General features: G+C 51.0%; 1 protein-coding gene across 2 annotated transcripts in view; it reads left to right on the top strand.

The window, feature by feature from the left end:
• Positions 1-1,174: 1,174 nt before the first annotated feature.
• Positions 1,175-18,792, top strand: part of ANP32A (acidic nuclear phosphoprotein 32 family member A) — a 41,963-nt gene continuing 24,345 nt past the window's right edge. The window contains exon 1 of one of the 2 annotated variants that reach the window (XM_002825599.5): positions 1,175-1,578. In XM_002825599.5, coding sequence (XP_002825645.1) covers positions 1,525-1,578 — 54 coding nt within the window. In that variant the 5' untranslated portion in view covers positions 1,175-1,524. Of the gene's footprint in view, positions 1,579-1,697; positions 4,900-18,792 lie in introns of those variants that run through there. The other variant, XR_010137180.1, reaches the window with a different exon arrangement.

Raw genomic sequence — 18,792 nt, 5'->3', positions numbered from 1 at the left:
TAACTTTGCAACATACATACTGGTTTATCTCTCCTTTGAACTCATGTTCCTGAAAAATAAACACAATGTATCCAGAAAAACTACCTTAAGGTGTGTGGGGAAGAGTGCAGACATGTAGAAACAAACACTAAAATACAGTCGTGTGGAAAGGTAAGGATGTATCTGTCCTTGTTGACAACAATCCCCGTGGTTTAACAGCCACAGGCAGCTTAGTGCCGTAAGTCGGTAACCCAGTGGGCATCAGGGCTTTAAGGTCTCTTAAAACTTAATGTGATTCAAAAATACCCAAGGCAAGCACGCCGAAAAACCTGGAGAAAGTGCTCCAGTTAGAGCCTCCTTGGCAACCCAAACCGAACCAAATGACTCAGGTGGACGATTAGAATAAACCGTGCGCCGTTCTCTTTCACTAGGTCTATAAAGCCCATAAATTATGTTTGGTCCAGAAAACCAGGAGTTATGAGCACCTTCCTTTTCCACCTTTTAATATTCTATATATCCAGCAACAGTTCTTAATCCATGGTCTTCATTCATTTATTGCCTAAACAAGATCTTGGGTGTCTCTTGGTGATCACTTCTTCCAAGCTGACCTAATATGACAGCAAACTGAAAAGCCTCTTCGTGGGAAGGGTCGCGACCGCGCGGTAAGTCATCCAAAAGTGGAAGCATCTTGCTTTTACTGACTTTTGTATACGAGGGTGGCGATGGTGGCGGCCTGACCGGGACGAGGCCGGAGGGGAAGGGGCGCGCGGGCTGGGCAGCCGCGGCGGGGGTGACGGGGGCAGCCACGCTCCCCAGCGCGAGCCGCCGGACCCGGAACCCGACGAGCCCCTTCTGGAATTGCACCCTGACCCCTCTCCTCCTTCCAGGCCTTTCATCTGCCCTCCCGCTGGGCAGCCCGCGGTCCCCGGACTTCAAGCCACCCGCCTCCTTCCGCAACCCCGTCGCGCCGCCCTGCGAAGCCCTTGGCCGGGCGGGGACCCCGACCCGACCCCTCCGGCCGCGCCCCTCCCCCTCGCAGAACGCACCTGCGGCCCCGCCCCCGGCCGAACGCTGAGGCGGCGGCTGGCTGGCAAGGCCGGGCGGCTCGGCCCTCGAGGCACAGTCACCTTCCCTTCCCCCGCCATTCCGCCCACCCCCCTCACTCAGCCACAGAGCAGCCGCCGCGCTCCTCAGCCGCCCCGAAATCTAAAGGGGTCCGTCTCCGGCACCACAACCAAATGGCCGAGCCTCCCTGGCCGGCTGCGCAGCCCGCCCATTGGTCCCTTCCCCCCCCGCCGCCGCTGCCATTGGCTGTTGCCCGGAGACCCTCGGCGGCGATTGGCTCGGGCCGCTGCCGCTCGTCCGCGGGGCCTCAGATCCCGCCTCCACGGCGATCAGGTTAGTGTGCGCCGCGGGTGCTGGGGGCTCGAGAACCGAGCGGAGCTGGTTGAGCCTTCAAAGTCCTAAAACGCGCGGCCGTGGGTTCGGGGTTTATTGATTGAATTCCGCCGGCGCGGGAGCCTCTGCAGAGAGAGAGCGCGAGAGATGGAGATGGGCAGACGGATTCATTTAGAGCTGCGGAACAGGACGCCCTCTGATGTGAGCATTTGCCAAAAATATCTCTGTCGGTCCATTCTCCTACTTTGTGTGTGTGTGTGTGTGTGTGCGCGCTGGGGGGAGGCACTTTTTTTTGGGGGGGGCGCCCGGGAGGTGCGGGTTTGGGGGTCGGACTGCAAGCGAATTGGCAAGGCTGGGGGGTTGCAATGCCATCCGAGCATGTTCCGGCTGCCGCCGCCGCTGCCCTTGGTGTGTGACTACCTGTGCGTGTGCTCCCGCGTGTGCGAGTGTGGGTGCGAGAGTGTGCGTGCGAGTGTGCACCCATCGGGGGCTGGCGGGCGCACGCGTTTGGGTCGGAGAGAATGAGGCGAAATCATCCTCGGAGATCGCTGCTCCCGTGACTCCGTCTGGGGGGAAGATTAACGAGGGAGGAGGAGGAGAGGGGCTGCCTCCTGGATTTAACAACAAAAAAAGGGGGTTTTACATTTTATAAATGTATCCCCCCTTCCGCCCCCCTCCCGCGCCTCCCCCCTCCCTTTCTCTCGCTCGCTCGCTCGCACACACAATAAGTTTGGGGCTTCGCGAGTCCGGTTTAGTTTCTGATAAATGTGGGCCGAGGCCCCCGGGGAGAGCGCATGGGGAGGGGGCTGCAGCGGAGTTGGGAATGGCTGGAGTTTAAAGTGCGTCTTCATTTCTTTGCAGTGATGAGGCGAGAGACGGGGGAGCCATATTTGTAACTTTGTAGTGTTCGTGAACGCGCCCTTTCTCTCCCTCCCTCCCTTTCTCTGCCTCCCTTCCTCTCCTCCTCTTTCTCCCTCACTCTTTCCACCCCACCTTCGGGCCAGATGCTGATGTTTCTTCCTTTCCTTCCGAAGGGAGGATAAATTAGAAGGAGGGGGAGGGATTTTCGAACGTGCTAAAGCACAGATAATCCCCGCGCCTCCCTGCTTCCAGCGATCGCTGGTGCAAGTTGCCCAAAGGCTACGTCCCGGTGCCCCCTCGCCCCAGCTCCTTCCGGCTTCGCCAAGATGCCAGCCTTTGGGCCTTGGTGCCCCCCAGCTCGAACCCCCGGCCCTTCTTTCTCAGGGCTGGGCTCGTCGGCAGCCATTCGGCGCCTGCTTAATAAATGGGCACGGGAAACTTTGTCAGGACGCGAGCTGCCCGGAGCTGGCGCCCGTGGTGGGTACTGGCTGGGTCCACGTTTATGCGGGCATGGCAAACACGCAGCTCTAGGATGGGAGTTTGCCCGCTAGCCGCCGTTATTGATTGGGCAGCGGCGGGAGCACGGCCGAAGGAAACTTACACGGGTGGGAATCGCGAGGCTCGAGCGAAAGCCTACCCCTGAGGAGAGGGAAGGTGAGGGTGGGTGACTCGAACGCTGGTTTTTATTTCTGCCTCCCTCTCGCTTTCAAACCTGAGTGTTTTCGGCGAGTTGGCGGCTCTGGGGCGGAGACCCCGGCCAACTCCCCTCTTGGCCCTTTGGGGGGACCGGGGACGCGCTGGCGGGAGGACGCCCCCAGTCTCAGTGGCCCGAGCTCCATGAGTTGGGAGTTTGGGCAGCACCGTGCGCTGGCCTGTAGCCCCTCTAGCCCGTTAAACCCGAATCCCGGCGAAGGCAGGCCTCGCTTCCTCTTTTCCCTAGTTCCTCCCCCAAACCTGAGTGAGACTTTTGAAAACAAGATCCTTTTTGTCTACCCCCTCCCCGCCTTAACGCAGCTGTGGACTGGAGACGTGCGAGTGCCTTATGGCGCGCAGGGCGGGGAGGGGGCGGCCGCGGGAGAGGAGGGGGCGCCGCCGGTGGAGGCCGGAGTTTCCGCGCACTATTTGCCGGCGGTTTACCTCTCTCCGGCCGCTTTCGTCCCGGCCGGGACCCGGCGCCTGGCGTTTGGGGGCTGGGTGTGGTGATGGGGGAGGGGGTCGGGGCCGCGGTCTTCCCGCGTACTTTCCGGAAGCCCCCTGCGCGGAGGGGGAAGGGCGCCAAGCGCGGGGCCGGGGTCGCCGCTGGTGGGTGCGGGGGCGCGGCTGGCCTGGCGAACCCGACCGACGCTGCCGGTCCCTCGGGAGCGAGCAGGAAAGCGGGTCGAACCGGCTCTTTAAACTTCCCCGAGTGTGTGTGTGTGTTGGGGAGGGGAGCGCACCGCGCCGTACTGGGAGCGATTTCTCACGCTTCGCCCCCTCGCCTCCCAGCCTCGCGGCCCACACGCCTGCCCCCTGCCTGGAGGCGGGGTGGGGCGCGGGTGGCGGAGGAGGGGGCACTTTCTGCACATTTGCGGGGGAGGGGGAGAAAGCTAGCGAAAGAGGGACAAAAGGGGTGGGGGAGGAGGAACTGTATTTTTTTAAACGTTCTTAAGACAAATGGCTCCCGGAGCGCGCCCCCTGCGCCCCTCCCCGCCGCGCTGCCCCCGGGCCCCCCACACACCCACCTTCGGCACCTCTCCCAACTGGGCTCCGGGAGCTGGTGGCCATGCCGCGACGCCGAAATAGGACGAGCAGCCATGTTTCCCGGGGCTCGCGCCGCACGCCCCGCCCCTCCTCCCCGGCGCGGGGCGCGGGGCTCGGAATGCGGGCTCCGGGCTCCGGGCTCCATGTGGCGCGGGGCGCGGGCAGGCGGGCGGCGGGGGTGCAGTACGCGCGGGGCCGGCCTTGTGGCTTTCTAGGCTGGTTTCGAGTTCCAGGTGTTTTATTTATTTATTTTTATTTATTTATTTATTTTAATGGCTAGGCCCACCCGGGGCTGAGCCCGAAGGGCGCCGAGGCATTACTGGGGGGCGGGAGCCGCCGCCAGGGCCCTGCGCGCCTGTGGCACGACTGCCGGGCGCCGGGCTGCCATTTTGTCACCGTGGCTGTTGTCGCTGTGGGGGGCGGGGGGAGCGGAGTCTTGCGCCATCACCCCGACGGCCTCCCGCGCGGAGGAGGCAGGGGGAGTCGGCTTTGGGGACCCCCAGTTGTGCTATGCACCTCGATGGGGGTTTCCGCCCCGCGCCAACGTCCTGAGGCTGTGCTGGAGCGTCACGGCGGCCGCGGCGCCGGGAGGACGACGATCCTCTGTGCAAGTGCCCCCCCAACGCGCTCTCTGCCTCCCCCGCCCTCCTCTCCGGGGTTTCGCCGTTCCTCCTGCAGGCGCTCAGACGTAGTTAAATGTGGCCTTAAGAACTAACCGATCGCTCTGGTGTTTGCTCTTTCGGCGGAAGTGATAGAGTAAGGGGAACATTAAACATGAGGTTCTTTTGGCGGGGGTGAGGGGTGTCGCGCACGCGACTCTAGTGGCCCTGACTGAAGCCAAGGACAGCAGCCTGTTCCCCGGGAGGGAAGAGTTGTCGATCCGTTGGGGAAACGCCCTCCTGGGCTGGGCTCTCCGGGAAGGTAGGTCGAGCTCCGTGTTTCAGGTGGATGTTGCAGCGCCCTGCAAGCTAGGGGAACCCTCCTCCTCGGTCTTAACCTGCTCCTTCCCCCTTTTATTTTTGCCTGGGGGAAGTCAGCTACAATAATAATGAGATCCTAAAGCGAAAGAGAGGGATGAAGGTTTGCTTTTGAAAAAAGTAAACCGCCTTTCTCTGGATGTTGACTTAGGAGCCAGGCAATTCGTCGCGTCGGGTCCTCCGATGCTGGCGTCTCTGAGAATTTTAAAAAGCCGATATAGGTGCTGGTTAAGCACCTCACGAGCTGAACTCTGGTATCTGTGCAGAGACTAACTTTCATGGCAGCGTCCAGCAGAGGCTGCCGTGGAAGCCAGATTTTACTTTGACCTTTGGAATACATCGCATGATGTTTTCCAGGCTGACTTCCTGCCTAATTGGGTTCAAGTAGCATGATATTAACTACAGTTTATGCAAGCCAACCAGGAACTCGCAGGCAGAAAACTGAGCCTGAGTTCCCCTATGGTCATAGTCAGTTGAGTTCTGCTGCTGATAGTAGTTTCGAGTCTGGGGGGCTCCATGATGAAGATGGGCTTAGGAATTACACAGACCTGGGTTTGAATTCCCCCTGCCACAAGGAGGTAGGATACGTTTAGCTGCCCTTGTGACCTTGGGCTGGTGAGCTTAACTAACCTACGTTTTTGAAGCTTGCTTTCTTCACCTGTGAAATGGAATAATCCCATTTAATCAGTAAATGATGACAAAACAGATTTGATATGGCCCTCAGTATATGCTGTCTGTATGACAGTGTTAGTCTCGGAGACATATCAGGGTGCTTCCAGGCATTACTTTGAGCTTCTCCATGGTTTAGGATAATAACAATATTAGCTAATGCTTACATAGCAACTACGCTGTGTCTGGCACATTTCTTAAGTGGATTACATGTATCAACTAATTTAGTCCCCACAACAGCACTATGAGGTAGGTATTATTATTATTGTCATTGTGCATATGGAAATTGAGGCATACAGGGGTTATCATGTCACCAGTGAGTGGCAGAACCAGGATTCAAACTCAGCCAGTCTGCATACTCAACCTCTACACTCTACTGCCTCCTTTGAAACACGCTTTTTTCTTAAGATACTGTAAGGAAGAGCTTTTTCTTCTTCAGCTTTGGAGTGGTGCCGCCTTAGAAAGAGAATGAGTTTTCTATTATTGAAGATGCTGAAATGAAGAGTGGAGAGCATCCTGGTTGAAGATATTAGAGGGCCAGGAGGTTCAGGACCAGGGGCTCTGGGTTATCATTTTATGAAGCCATGCACTGAGTTTGCTTTAGCACATCACAGTAGGTTAGGTTGAAGTGGATCTGGCCTTTAAGGTGCTGGGGGACACATTTTGAGTAAGGAGAAGACAGGCAGGAGCTGCTCAGGCAGTCTGCATCTGCAGCCAAAAAAACTCCACATAATTGGCATGTCTTTAGTATCTGGGACATAGTATGCTCATAGCACCTCAGGGATCATCTCACTTAATCATCCCAGCAACTCTTTAAGGGTAGGCCAAGCAGTGCAATGCCACCCCTGTTGTGAGGATGAATCATTTGATTTTTGGAGAGGTTGAGCAACTGGTAGGTGGCACAGCCAGGTTCTCGCACTGCAAAACCACAGGCCCCTTTGGTGGACAGAGATTCCAAGGATTGGATAGTCCATTGGGTCCATGGCCCATTACCAGAATCACATGCGAGGCATGTAAAATGCAGATTCCTGGGCTCCACCCCAATCACAGGAGTACCACAGCAATCACCAAACTGTAACTGAGCTCCCAATTTTTGTACAGTCATAAGCTAAGAATTATTTGTACATATAAACATTGCAGTCAATTTGATGTTATGGAACACTCTTCGAATCCCAATGACATGAAATGTTATTCCCCCAAAAAATAAGAAATCCACTTGTCTCGTTAGCAGATCTCATTACAAAAAAAAAGTGTACTCAGTATATTCTAAACTTTATCAATACAAGAATTGTGGAAATATGTTAGATTTTTCTCTTGTTACAAAAGTCCCTATGTAGTGTTCTTAATTTTGGCTCTTGATAAAGTTTACTATCTGCCCCCTTTGCAGAAGAGGTTTGCTGAAAAGGTGGTTCAGTAGATTGGAGGGTGGGCCCCTGGGATCTGATGTTTTGCTTTGTTTAAGCAAATGGCAAGCCATATATTTGGGTGGTACTCTCAGGGTCTTTTTAAGTCCTTTTATGTGTTCTGTGCCCTTTAAGTAATTGGCACCTAGTGGAAATCAGCCTCAACCCAGGAACTTCCATAGGAAGAGAAATTATCCTTGTTACTGGTTTAGTGTGAAGCACTTCTCGTCTAGAGTTCTGTATAGCCAACTGAAATTCTTCATTGTGTACTCAGAACATGTCAAAGCCTTCTGTGTATCTTGTAGTTGAATGGTCACTCTTAGGTTCTAGATGTCATCTCAGAGATAGAAAGAGCTTTTTAGGTTGCAACGGTTAGAGCTTTGAGGCTTGAAGCAAACGTGGGGCAGCTGTGCACCCAGTGGCTGACATCAGCCTTTCAGAGCCCAGATCTTTGAAAATGACAGATAATCCTGGAATCTCTAGTTTTTGGCCTGCTGCTTTTCTACCATGCGTGTTTCTTGGAGAATGAACCAGCAGCATAGTGGCTTTGAGTTTCGGAAGTTTTTCCCTCTAGCGTCTTGTGCCTGAGCTAATGGACGGAAGGAATGGTTATAAAATTGGCCAGGTCAAGGGAAGGAGGAGATAAATTCAAGGGGACAAATCCTAGTCCCCATAACAGCAGTCTGTGTTATGACAGCAGACCACAGCCCCAGTTCCCTCTCTCGTGCTGCTGCTGCTGCACCACCAGCCTCTCAAGGTGGCTTACTCTAGACTTAACACAGTTGGCCATCTTTCTTTTTTTTTTTTCTTTCCCCGTAACAGTATGAGACTTGTTTCCTTTTTTATTTATTTATTTTATAATTTTTTTAGAGATGGGGTTTTGCCATGTTGCCCAGGCTGGTCTCAAACTCCTGGACTCAAGTGATCTGCCCACCTTGGCATCCCAAAGCGCTAGGATTACAGGTGTGAGCCAGCGTGCCTGGCCCCCTTCTTCAGTACCATTGGAAAGACATCTGCTTGAGCTTTCAGAGCTGGCCATCCCAGAGCTTGGGTCCAAATTAATTACATCACATTGAAATAAAAAACTGCCTGGAAATTGTGTAGGATACTCTTCAGACATCTCATGCCTTCTCTATTTTGTTGCAGTCACTTAGGAAAGGAACAGGGAGCTTGTTGGTGATTGGGCCCTGGCCCACTGAACGTGGCCCAGTTGTCTGGCCTGAATTCTAACTTAGTTTAAGAGGAGGCTCATAGCTCTGCTGTCTAGAGAGGCATTCCTTTAGAAATGTTTGCCACCAGCATCCCTCCTCTTTGTTTTGGCAGTCCATCCCTTGCTCTAGCTAGTTCTCTGGTCTCCTAGGAACTACCCTTTCCCAGTCACCCAGCACCACTGCTTTCAAGTAGAGAAACATGGACCTGACTTTGAATCTTCTATTGCTTTGAAATAGAATTATACAACAAATGATAAATACCCAACAATGATGTTTTCATTAAAGAGATGGAGTCTGGCAGGGACAGAGATTTGTGAAGGCATCTGTTATTCAGAACTTCTCATTTAATAAAATTTGTTGAAACTAGATGAGCAAAGCACCATGGCCCTGAGCCACCTTCTCAGACATGGAAGCAGCCTCCTTGTCTAGAACTAGTTGTCCTGATGATATACAGACTCTAAAGAAGATAAAAGTCCCTTTATTCTACCACACCAAGCCCTGTCCTGGGCCTGCTGGGCCACACCCTGCAACCCAGTGCTTTCTCTCAGATTTATTTTGTTTTAGCTCCACAGCTGCCCCCTGAATTCATTCAGCTACTGTTTCCTTTACCAAAACTTGCTCCAGGCAGCAGATCTAAAAGATCAGCTTACTTACTACTCCACTGTTATTTACTCTAATGTGGATTAAAGTCAGTGCTGTTTTTCCCAGAGGTATTTACATTTGGAGATTCTGGTTTGGTGAGGAAATTACCAGAGAACTATTAAAGACTTGGATGCTCTCCTCAGCTTTGCTGTTAACTAAGTTGGACAAGTTGTTTAGCTTCTTTGAGCCTCTGTTTTCTCCATTCTAAAATTCTAAAATGGGAGTGTTGAATTAGATCAGTGGCTTTCGAACTTTCTGCTCCTAATAGTAAGAAATACATTTTACACCACTACCTGGTATGTACACGCATTCCTGTGTTTTGTGAAAAACCGACACCATGCTCCTCTCTTACTACATATAAAACACTTTTATTCATTAAAAAGAAAACTGACTGGCTTGGACCTACAAATTAGTTTCATTATTTGTTAATGTTTGAAAGCCATTAAAAGATGAATATTAAGGTTTCTTTATACTCAATACTTGTAGTTTGGTTTGAGGGAATGAGAGGATGCCCTTGGTAACTTTGTGAGGCCTCTCCACTGAAGGTCAATCATGACTTCTGTTTTAAACCAGCCCATCCCATCTTCTCCAGCTGTTCTCTTTATGTCTTGCTCCTCTCCCCTCCAACCTTCTCAGCATAAGGACTCAATCCTAGGCTCCTACCCCAGACGGGTGCCTTCCAATGTTCCTGGTGCCAGTGGCCCCCCATCAGCCATGTTCCTCCAGCACCTTCTCCACACTCTTGTCACCCAGGGCCCCATCCTTCAGTGCATTGCACACTTTGCATGCTGGGTCAGGGAAGATTGTGGAGAGAGGACAGTGCACCTGGTTTCCCCCACATAGACTGCGTGGGGGTATGTCCTGCCTCCCCTACTTCCAACTGTGGCACTTGAGCATGCCTCTCTCAGGGCAACTTCCCTTTTTGTCTCCGCAAAATGAGGTTGTAATAGTGCCTGCCACTTACTGTCTGGCACACAGTAAGCTCTCAAGAAATGTTAGCTGTTGTTGCAGTTAGAACGTCATAGCTAGAATACCATAACTGGCATTCACTTAAAAAAAAAAAACAAAAAACAACTTAGGGCCGGGCGCAGTGGCTCACGCCTGTACTTCCAGCACTTTGGGAGGCCAAGACGGGCAGATCACCTGAGGCCAGGAGTTCAAGAACAGCCTGGCCTTGTCTCTACTAAAAATACAAAAAAAAAAAAAAAAAAAAATCAGCCGGGTGTGGTGGCAGGTGCCTATAATTCCAGCTACTCTGGAGGCTGAGGCAGGAGAATTACTTGAACCTGGGAGACGGAGGTTGCAGTGTGAGCCGATATCGTGCCACTGCACTCCAGCCTGGGCAACAAGAGCGAAACTCGGTCTCAAAAAAACCCAACTTACATATTCACAGACACCTTACATACAAAAGTAACATTTCTTTCAATGGGAAAAGAGGTTTAGAAGCTAGAGATTCAAACTTACCAGAAGTTACTTTTTCCCACTAGGAATTCACTATAGTCCTGACATTGGACTCTTGATAGTTTCTGCTGAGGGTAAGTGACTTGTCCCTCTTCTGGGCAACTCTTTTTCTTACTGCCCTCAGCAACTATTTCAGGCCTCCACCCCTTCCCTCCTAGCCAGAACGTCCTCTTCACAGAAAATGGAAACCTCCTGTTTTCTTAAGCAGTTGTGAGACTGAACCTGCCTTAATCCCTCCCAGTTCAGTGGTCTTCTTGTCTTGTCCACCCCTCCCTCAGTTCCCTTGTTCCTCCTGGGCACCTAGGCACTCCTGTCCTTTGGATTCTTCTCCAGCTGGGGATGCTTCTCCCATCTTAAAGCAAAGACTCTAATTGATCCTGTGTTGTGCTGTAGTTACTGCCCATCCCACTCTTCTCCCTACTCCCTAAACTTTCTGAATTGTCTGACTATCTTCTCCATCCTGTCACCTCTCTTACTCCACCCCGTGAAGTCTGGTTTGCTTCCTAAATAGTGCCGAGAATCTCAACAGCCTTCCTTTCTTATCTTGCATGATGTCTCAGTGGCAGGATTCAGCATTCTTTTTTTTTTTTTTTTCCAGACAGAGTCTCACTCTGTGGCTCAGGTTGGAGTGCACAGTGGCATGATCTCAGCTCACTGCAACCTCCACCTCCTGGGTTCAAGCGATTCTCGTGCCTCAGCCTCCCGAGTAGCTGGGATTACAGGTGCCCACCACCACGCCCGGATAATTTTTTTATTTTTAGTAGAGAAGGGGTTTCACCATGTTGGATAGGCTGGTCTCGAACTCCTGACCTCAAGTGATCTGCCTGCCTCGGCCTCCCAAAGTGCTGGGATTACAGGCGTGAGCCACTGCGCCCGGCCGGGATTCAGCACTCTTGACTTTATGATAGATGTTCCCCTCCTTGGCTCTCCCTTTCTCTGGTATATCTTCTACGGCTCTAGTCACTCCTCAGTTTCTGGTGTCGTGTTGCTCTCCTGTTTAGCCATGAAGTACTGACTTAGTCAAACTTGGGCACTGGGCATTCTTATCCTGTATTCTCTCCAACTGGAAATTTGTCCTCCCTCACTGACAGCTGCAGGTGCTGCATGCTGCTCTCTGAGGTTTGAAGTTTACCGCTTGAGTAAGCTCAAGACCCACCTGATGTCTCCACCTGGGTGCTCCAAAAGTGCCCTACTCTTAAGTCCAAAGAGAACCCGTCCTCTGTCCCTTGCCCCCCACTGCCCACACACACACACACACACACACACACACACACACACACGATCCTCTTTCCATCCATCATCATCACAAGTCTTGTCTGTTTAAAACATGCTCTGTTGCTTGCCACTGATCTCCCTGTATCATAGTCTAGTCTTCTTGAAGCCATGCTGTGACCTTCGACTAGAATGATCTTATCAAAACACACACGTAACTATGTCACCCCATACTTAAAATTCACCATTGTTTCTAGGATAAAGTCCCAAATCTTTAATAAGACCAACAAGGTGCTGCATGGTCTGGCCACTTCCCGTCATGTGTTCCCTTGCCCCACTGTGTGTGGGCCTCCCTGGCTGCCTCTCACTCCTGCAAACCTGCACCACACTGAGATCGCCACTGTATCCGGTTAGCAGCTAGTCATCTTTACCGTCTCCAGCCTCCTCCGTCAGGTTTAGATCTAGTTCTTTTGCCAGAAAACTCTTACAGAACTTTTCCCTCAGAGTGCTTCATTTTGTAACTACATATTCCAGATTATGAGTGTTTAATTAGCATCTCTGTCCCCTTGCCTAGTGGGTGCACTGCACGATTTGAGGGACTTGCTTTTGCTCATCATTGTGGTCTTCAGAGCTCCACACTGTGCCTGGCACGTGGTAAGCATTCTAGAAGTACTGATGGAGTGAAGGATCTGTGGTACTTACACCTTCTTGTCACTTTCATCACCTACCGGTTGGTACATCAAGCACGAAGCCACTGAAACGAAGTGCACACCTTCACACTCGCACCCCCACCCCCGCTGGTGTGAGTTTCTGATGGAGTTGCTCTGGGTGGGTGATGCATACTTCTCAGGTCACTGGTCATCACGTTTTTCTCATTATCGCATCCCTTATTAGTAAACAATTTGAACCTGAGCCCCAGTATATCTACCTTGCAGTTATGGATTATTCACATACACTACCTATAAATATGTACATTATAAAATGTAACGCCAAAAATATAAATTAAAAAGGATACGTTTAAAAATCTAAAAAGTCCTGAAATTCTTCCATCCCAGTGGATTGTCTTGGGCAGTCCACATAAGAGACTACTGTTCTAATTAATTGCTCGTTTTATTTTAAATTCAGTTACTAAAGTTCACTCTGTAAAAGAAATGCTCATACCTTCCCAGACACTGCTTGTTAAGATCTCTCCAGCTGTAGTGTGTGATGAGTAGGGGTGGGGGACATTCACAGTCCCCCTTTAATATAATAAGCTAGCTTGCCCGAAATCCTTGGTGAATCGAGGCTCCACTGCCGTGTGTCAGCTTGGTGCTCTTTGTTTAGGCTGTGTGGACAGATCCACCAAAGTCCCCTCCAGTCACCCCTGGGGTCCCACAGCGGTAAACCCCCAGGTTCTCTCTGCCCATGTCCTTAGAGGCCAAGAAATAGCTACGATAAGTATTCCATCAGCCATAGACTCAGGGTGGGTGGGAAGGTGGCTTTCTCCTAGTTATCTTGGAGTGGGGAACAAGTAAGAGGCAGGATGTGTGGCCTGGAAGGGCAGAGACAGAGGTGCACAGTGAAGCTTGAAAGAGAGAGGCCCGCAGAGTGTCTTTGCTGAGAGATTTCAGCAAAGTTGTGCTGGGACTCTGCAGCCAGCAGTGCCCGGTGCTGGGTTTCTGGATTCTGCTGCCTCCTGTAGAATTCGTGAGAACTATGTGTGTATGCATGTGCGTGTGCAGGGGGTGATAGGGTGGAGGCAAGGGCCTGTCATTCTAAATTTAGAGGAATGACTTTCAGATTTCTTCAGGGACCATGCTTCTGGAGGAGGGACTCATCTTCACTTTATATAACCAACTCTCACCTTAGCCATTGGCTTCATGGGCAGGCCTAAGTGGTGTAACTGAATGGACGGGTGAGGGGAGTCCACTGATATGGCCTGTGTGCCCAGCATCCAGAATGAGACAAGGAGTTGTATAAATGCTATGTAAGTATTTTTGTAGCAAATTTAATTTCTTGAATCCAGTCCTTGCATCCTGGGCTGGGTAGGGGAGAAGAGAGTGGTTATAGAGGATGGTGGTGCCTGGCTCCTGTGGTGGAGCTGGGGTGATGGAGCATAGCACATACACTGCAGGGAAGAAGGTGTGTGGTTAGTAAAGCAGATTTCAACCCCAGCTGTGGATCAGAACTGCCAGGGGAGCATCTGAAGCAATACCCAGGCTCTGCCTGAACTGAATCAGTCTCTGAGGGTGGTGCCCCAGTCTGTGTATTTTTAGAAAGCTCTAAAGGGGACTCTAAAGCACAGTTGGGAACCACCCCATGGAGCAGGGTGCAGAGCCTCACAGCAGGTAGGAAGAAGTAACTAAGTGGAAACTAGAGGAAAATGCAGTAGAGAAACCAGGAAACAGGAAAGAAGGATGCAGGATTTAACCTGCTGGGGTACAGGGATCCACTCCTTGACCTGCCTCCCACATCCCGACCACCTTGGGATTGTTCACCCAACCATGTTCTGCTCATCACACTTGGAATTTTTCACGTACGTGTATCTCAGGATGCTGCTCCTGGGAGTGTCAAGTGAGCGTTACTGATGAAGACTGGACTCGGCCCATCCTTCTTGTCCAGCTCTTGAGAGGCCGTGGACCTTTTGTAAAAGGGCGGGGGCCCAGGCACAGACCCAGGCAATCAGGTACAGTGGGCAGTAGTGCTTGAGAACTGCTGAGCCTGAGGATGTTGGCAGGTCACCTCACTGAGCCTCAGTTGCCACATCCGGGAAATGGTGAATAACCTGCTTCCCAGAGCTTGTTGTTAGGACCGAAAGAAATATCGTTTATGCCAGGTATGTGTTGTAGACGGACCCAGAAGGTTAGATTCTACCCGTCAGGGCTTGAATGAGCTGATTGGTCAGCGGTGGGGGTGGGGTGGAGTCAGCCCCTCTCCAGAAGGTGCTTGCTGGGGTGGGAGCAAGTCTGAGAAGAGCTGTCTCAGCCTGCCCCAGGAGGAGGCCTCGCCTGGAGCTGTTGAAGCAGAGGGGAGGGGCAGGGAGGCTCTGGGCAAAGGAGAGACTCCCCCCAGTTTTTTGTGGAGGTGGGGCGGGAGGGATACCAGCCAAGCTGCAGGCATCCCCTGCGCCCGGGCCTCTTCTGGGGTGGGGGCTTTTGCCCTGGCTCACCTTTTCTGTAGCAGTTGTTCTGTGACCCTAGCCTCCTTGCCTTTAAACTCCCCTTCTGGCTGCAGAAGTCTGGGCCAGCCTCTCCCAGTCCTTTATCTTTCATTCATACAGCTCCTGAGAGGTCCCCTTTTCTGGGAAGCCCTCCTCAACTCACTGGAAGAAAGGGAGCAAATTGTGTCCACCTAGGTGACAAAAAGGTAAAAGTCCTGGGGACTTCCAGGGCACGCAGCAGCGTTCGCCTCTCAGCCAAGTCCAATAGCACTCACTTAGGTGTGCATCTGTGGCTTTCTCTCTGTCTGGTCAGTGCTCCTTTATATGTCCATACGCCCTGCCAGAGGGCAGCATTGAGGGTGTACAGAGCCCAGTGTGACTCTCCTGCAGCTGGGGACATAGAAGAGCTCTGTGACGATGGCAGATGTGGTTCTCCAGCCTCTCGCCTGGCTGCCAGTGGGAGTAGCCTGTCTGTTCTGGCACAGGGGGCTGTTCCATATGGAGGGCCAGAAACTGGCCTTCACAGCCACCCAGGCATTCCTTCCACTTCTGCACGTCTTCCTTTCCCCATGAAGATTTGAGTATACCCTGGTTGTGGCCTCTGAAGACTGGGCAGGCATGTACTTTGTGAAGCTCTCAGCTGTCTCTGATAGGCCTGATGAAGCCTATCTGCAGAGGTTGGCCTGAAGCCATAATGAGCAGTTCTGTTCTTTTTAGCCCTTGTCTAGTTTATGGCTCTGTTGCAGACATGCCTTTCTGTGTCTTGGTTAAAAGTACTGGTGTGTCTGTGCATATAGGTGTGGTCTGTGAGTCTGGGAAAGCTTCTCCTAGAGGAGAGCCCTCCAGGGTTGCTCTTTGGGGTAGGAGTAGTGGGAGCGGAAATGGAATGCTGACTGCCCTCTTAAAGCCAAAAGGGTACTTCATTCAGGGCAGGCAGTTGGCATATGTAGGCACTCAGGAGTCTTCCTTCAGTTTCAGCGGCCAGTGGTCATCATCAGGAGCGGCAAGGTTGGATATGGGAGTGAGAATGTGCCTCTGAGATTGACCAGTGGCCATAGACTCCAGCAAGATGTGGATCTTGGTCTGAGAGGCACCCACTGTACCAGAAACCAGACTTGTATCGAGCAAATGGCTTATTAGCCCCAGGAGGCTTATTACTGCCACAAATGTCCCTGATGGTGAGCAGCACTTGGCCGTTACTGTCTGATGTTAACCAGAGTTATGGGGGTGGTTTCTGCAAATACACAATACTGTGGAGGGGTTATGTGGCTTACCCAGAGGTGCCCAGATAGCAAATGAAGGTGCAAGATTGGAATCCCTGTCTTTCTGATTGACCCTTGGCTTGGCTAATTCATTCATTCATTCATTCCACACACATTGATGAATGCCGACTCTACTGGGTTCTGTTCTAGGAACTAGACAGACACATCACCTGTGCTGCTCTTGTGGGGCTTCTGTTCCGCTGGGGGAGACAGTCAGTAGTAAGCCTTTAAGCAAAGGCATGGCTGCTGGTGTGATGAGTGCCATGAAGACCCATAAAGCTGTGTTAAAGGAGATGAGTGGTCCAGGAAGGCCTCTCTGAGGAGGTGGCATTTGAGCACTCAAGTGCCTTACACTGGACTTGTGACCCCATGAGCTGGAACTTAGGATATCTGATCTAGAAGTACCTCCAGAAGTCCTCTTCCCAATAAACAAGCTAAGGCCCAGTGAGCTTAAGGTGTGAATTCATGGGGTGATTCATGGGAAAGATGAAATTAAACCCAAGAAGGACAAGTATAATAGCCGGCCACTGCTCTGCTCACACCAGCCTTGGGCTCTAGCCCTCTGCCTTTTCATCCCAGAATGTGTTTTATTATCCTCAAGACTCAGCCCTTTGAAAGATTTAGACTTCCAAATTGCATTTATTAACAATAATAAATTTATTTTCTCATGGCTGGGTGTGGGGAGGGGGTAGAAATTTTAAACATATTTGTGACGGTTGATCAGCCCTCCAGGTAAGGCAATGGCTGACTACCTGGAGCTGGTGTTTTTCCTGCCTAGGCAGAGACACCGCCCAATTTTGTACCACCAGCTGCTGTCACTGTCAGAGTGGAATTTCCATTGGTGTTTCTGAAATAGCAGTGTTTCTTGGAGTACCCCCATTACTACTTTCTGGATTCCATCTGGACCTGGTTTAGGGGGTTAGATGCTTTTGAATGGGGGCTGGAGAGACCCTACTGATGCCTCTGACCAGAGATGGTGAGGCAGGACTCAGAGGGCCCCCAGGGTTTATTTTAGGGAGAGAGAAGCCCACAGTTAAATCAGAGGTCACAAATACAGCAGCAGACCCCACCTCTCCAAAGGACCAGGCTGAGCCATAATTGGCCAATAGTTTCATCTAGAAGCAGGCATCCTACATCAATTTGAAAGGAGCTTCTGGTTGAAGTAAGACTTTATTAATTAGCCTGTTAGGAAAACAGCTTCCCAGTATTATGAGGGCTGGATAATTTCATGCCCAGTGTTTTTCTTGGAGCTTCTAAAAGGAAGACATGGCCGCGTGCAGTGGCTCACACCTACAATCTCAGCATGTTGGGAGGTCGAGGCAGGTGGATCACGAGGCCAGGAGATCAAGACCATCCTGGCTAACATGGTGAAATCCCATCTCTACAAAAATACAAAAATTAACTGGGCATGGTGGTGGGCGCCTGTAATCCCAGCTACTCAGGAGGCTGAGGCAGGAGAATCAGTTGAACCCGGGAGTCAGAGGTTGCAGTGAACCGAGATTGCGCCACTACACTCCAGCCTGGCCACAGAGCGAGACTCCATCTCAGAAAACAAGGGAAGACACTAGATTTTCATTTTTGTACTAAATAGAAAAAGTAATATCTTTTTTAAAATGTGTTTTGTTTTTAACTGTTTGTTCATGCCAATGTGCCAGGCACCATATTTATTCTTTAATCTATACAGAAATGCTGCTGGATGAATGGAATTATGCTCACTCTGCCAATGAGGGAACCAAGGCTCAGAAAGGTTAAGTAACCAACCTAAGGTCAGATAGTACTGAGGAGCTGTGCTTGGATACAAAACCAGGTCATCTAACCTGGAATCTTAGCTTTGACCCCCAACCTTCTCCCAGCAACTTTGGTGATGATATGGTAATACCCTAGACTCTTGACTTGACTTTACTTTCTCTTCTCTGTTATAAAATCTGCTACATTTATTTTCCTGGGAAAACGAAATAGATTATGCCAAAAGTTCTGATTTTTAAAAATGTTTTATTGTGGGCCAGGCACAGTGGCTCACGCCTGTAATCCCAGGACTTTGGGAGGCCGAGGTGGGCGGATCGTGAGGTCAGGAGATCAAGACCATCCTGGCCAACATGGTGAAACCCCATGTCTACTAAAAATACAAAAATTAACTGGGCTTGGTGGCGCACGCCTGTAATCCCAGCTACTCAGGAGGCTGAGGCAGGAGAATCCCTTGAACCTGAGAGGCGGAGGTTGTAGTGAGCCCAGGTTGTGCCACTGCACTCCAGCCTGGCAACAGAGCAAGGAGTCTGTCTCAAAAAAAAAAAAAAAAAAGTTTGATTGTGAAATAGAGCACATAAAACCAAACAATATGTGTGAGATTTAATGATTTTTGTCCTATTTTTTTTCTATTTATTATTTAATACTTTCAGGGATATCCTAGTAAAAGCGACTTTCCATGTGCCTGCCTGTGCCTCTCTGTGCCAGGGTCTTAAGAAATGTGTCTGGGTTTCCCCTGTGGCTCTGACACTCCATCAAACACCAGGGCTTGTGCACGCAGGTGAGAAGCATATCCAGGTGCCTCAGAGATATTGAAGAGGGTCTGGAATGTGGGAGAAAGGCAAATGGCTTTCCAATAAAAGTAGGCTAAGACATAATTAGGGGCTTAGGTACTGCTTTAAAAAATAAGTAGCAGTGTATTCCCGACTCCTCTAAGAAAAGAGAATTGCTTATTGTGGAACAGGCACAGCAATGCAGTGTCTTTGCCTGGAACACCTTGCTGCTGCCATCACTAAGACCCATTCTGGGATAAGAGGAGGCTTACCCCTTATTGAGTATCTACCATGAGCTTTGTGTGGTCCTTGCTTGCTAGGT

The sequence above is a fragment of the Pongo abelii genome, chromosome 16, assembly GCF_028885655.2.
Source record: "Pongo abelii isolate AG06213 chromosome 16, NHGRI_mPonAbe1-v2.0_pri, whole genome shotgun sequence".
NCBI classification, from domain to species: Eukaryota; Metazoa; Chordata; class Mammalia; order Primates; family Hominidae; genus Pongo; species Pongo abelii.
The sequence above is the reverse complement of the archived record's forward strand: the minus strand, read 5'-3'. Positions and strand labels throughout refer to the sequence as shown.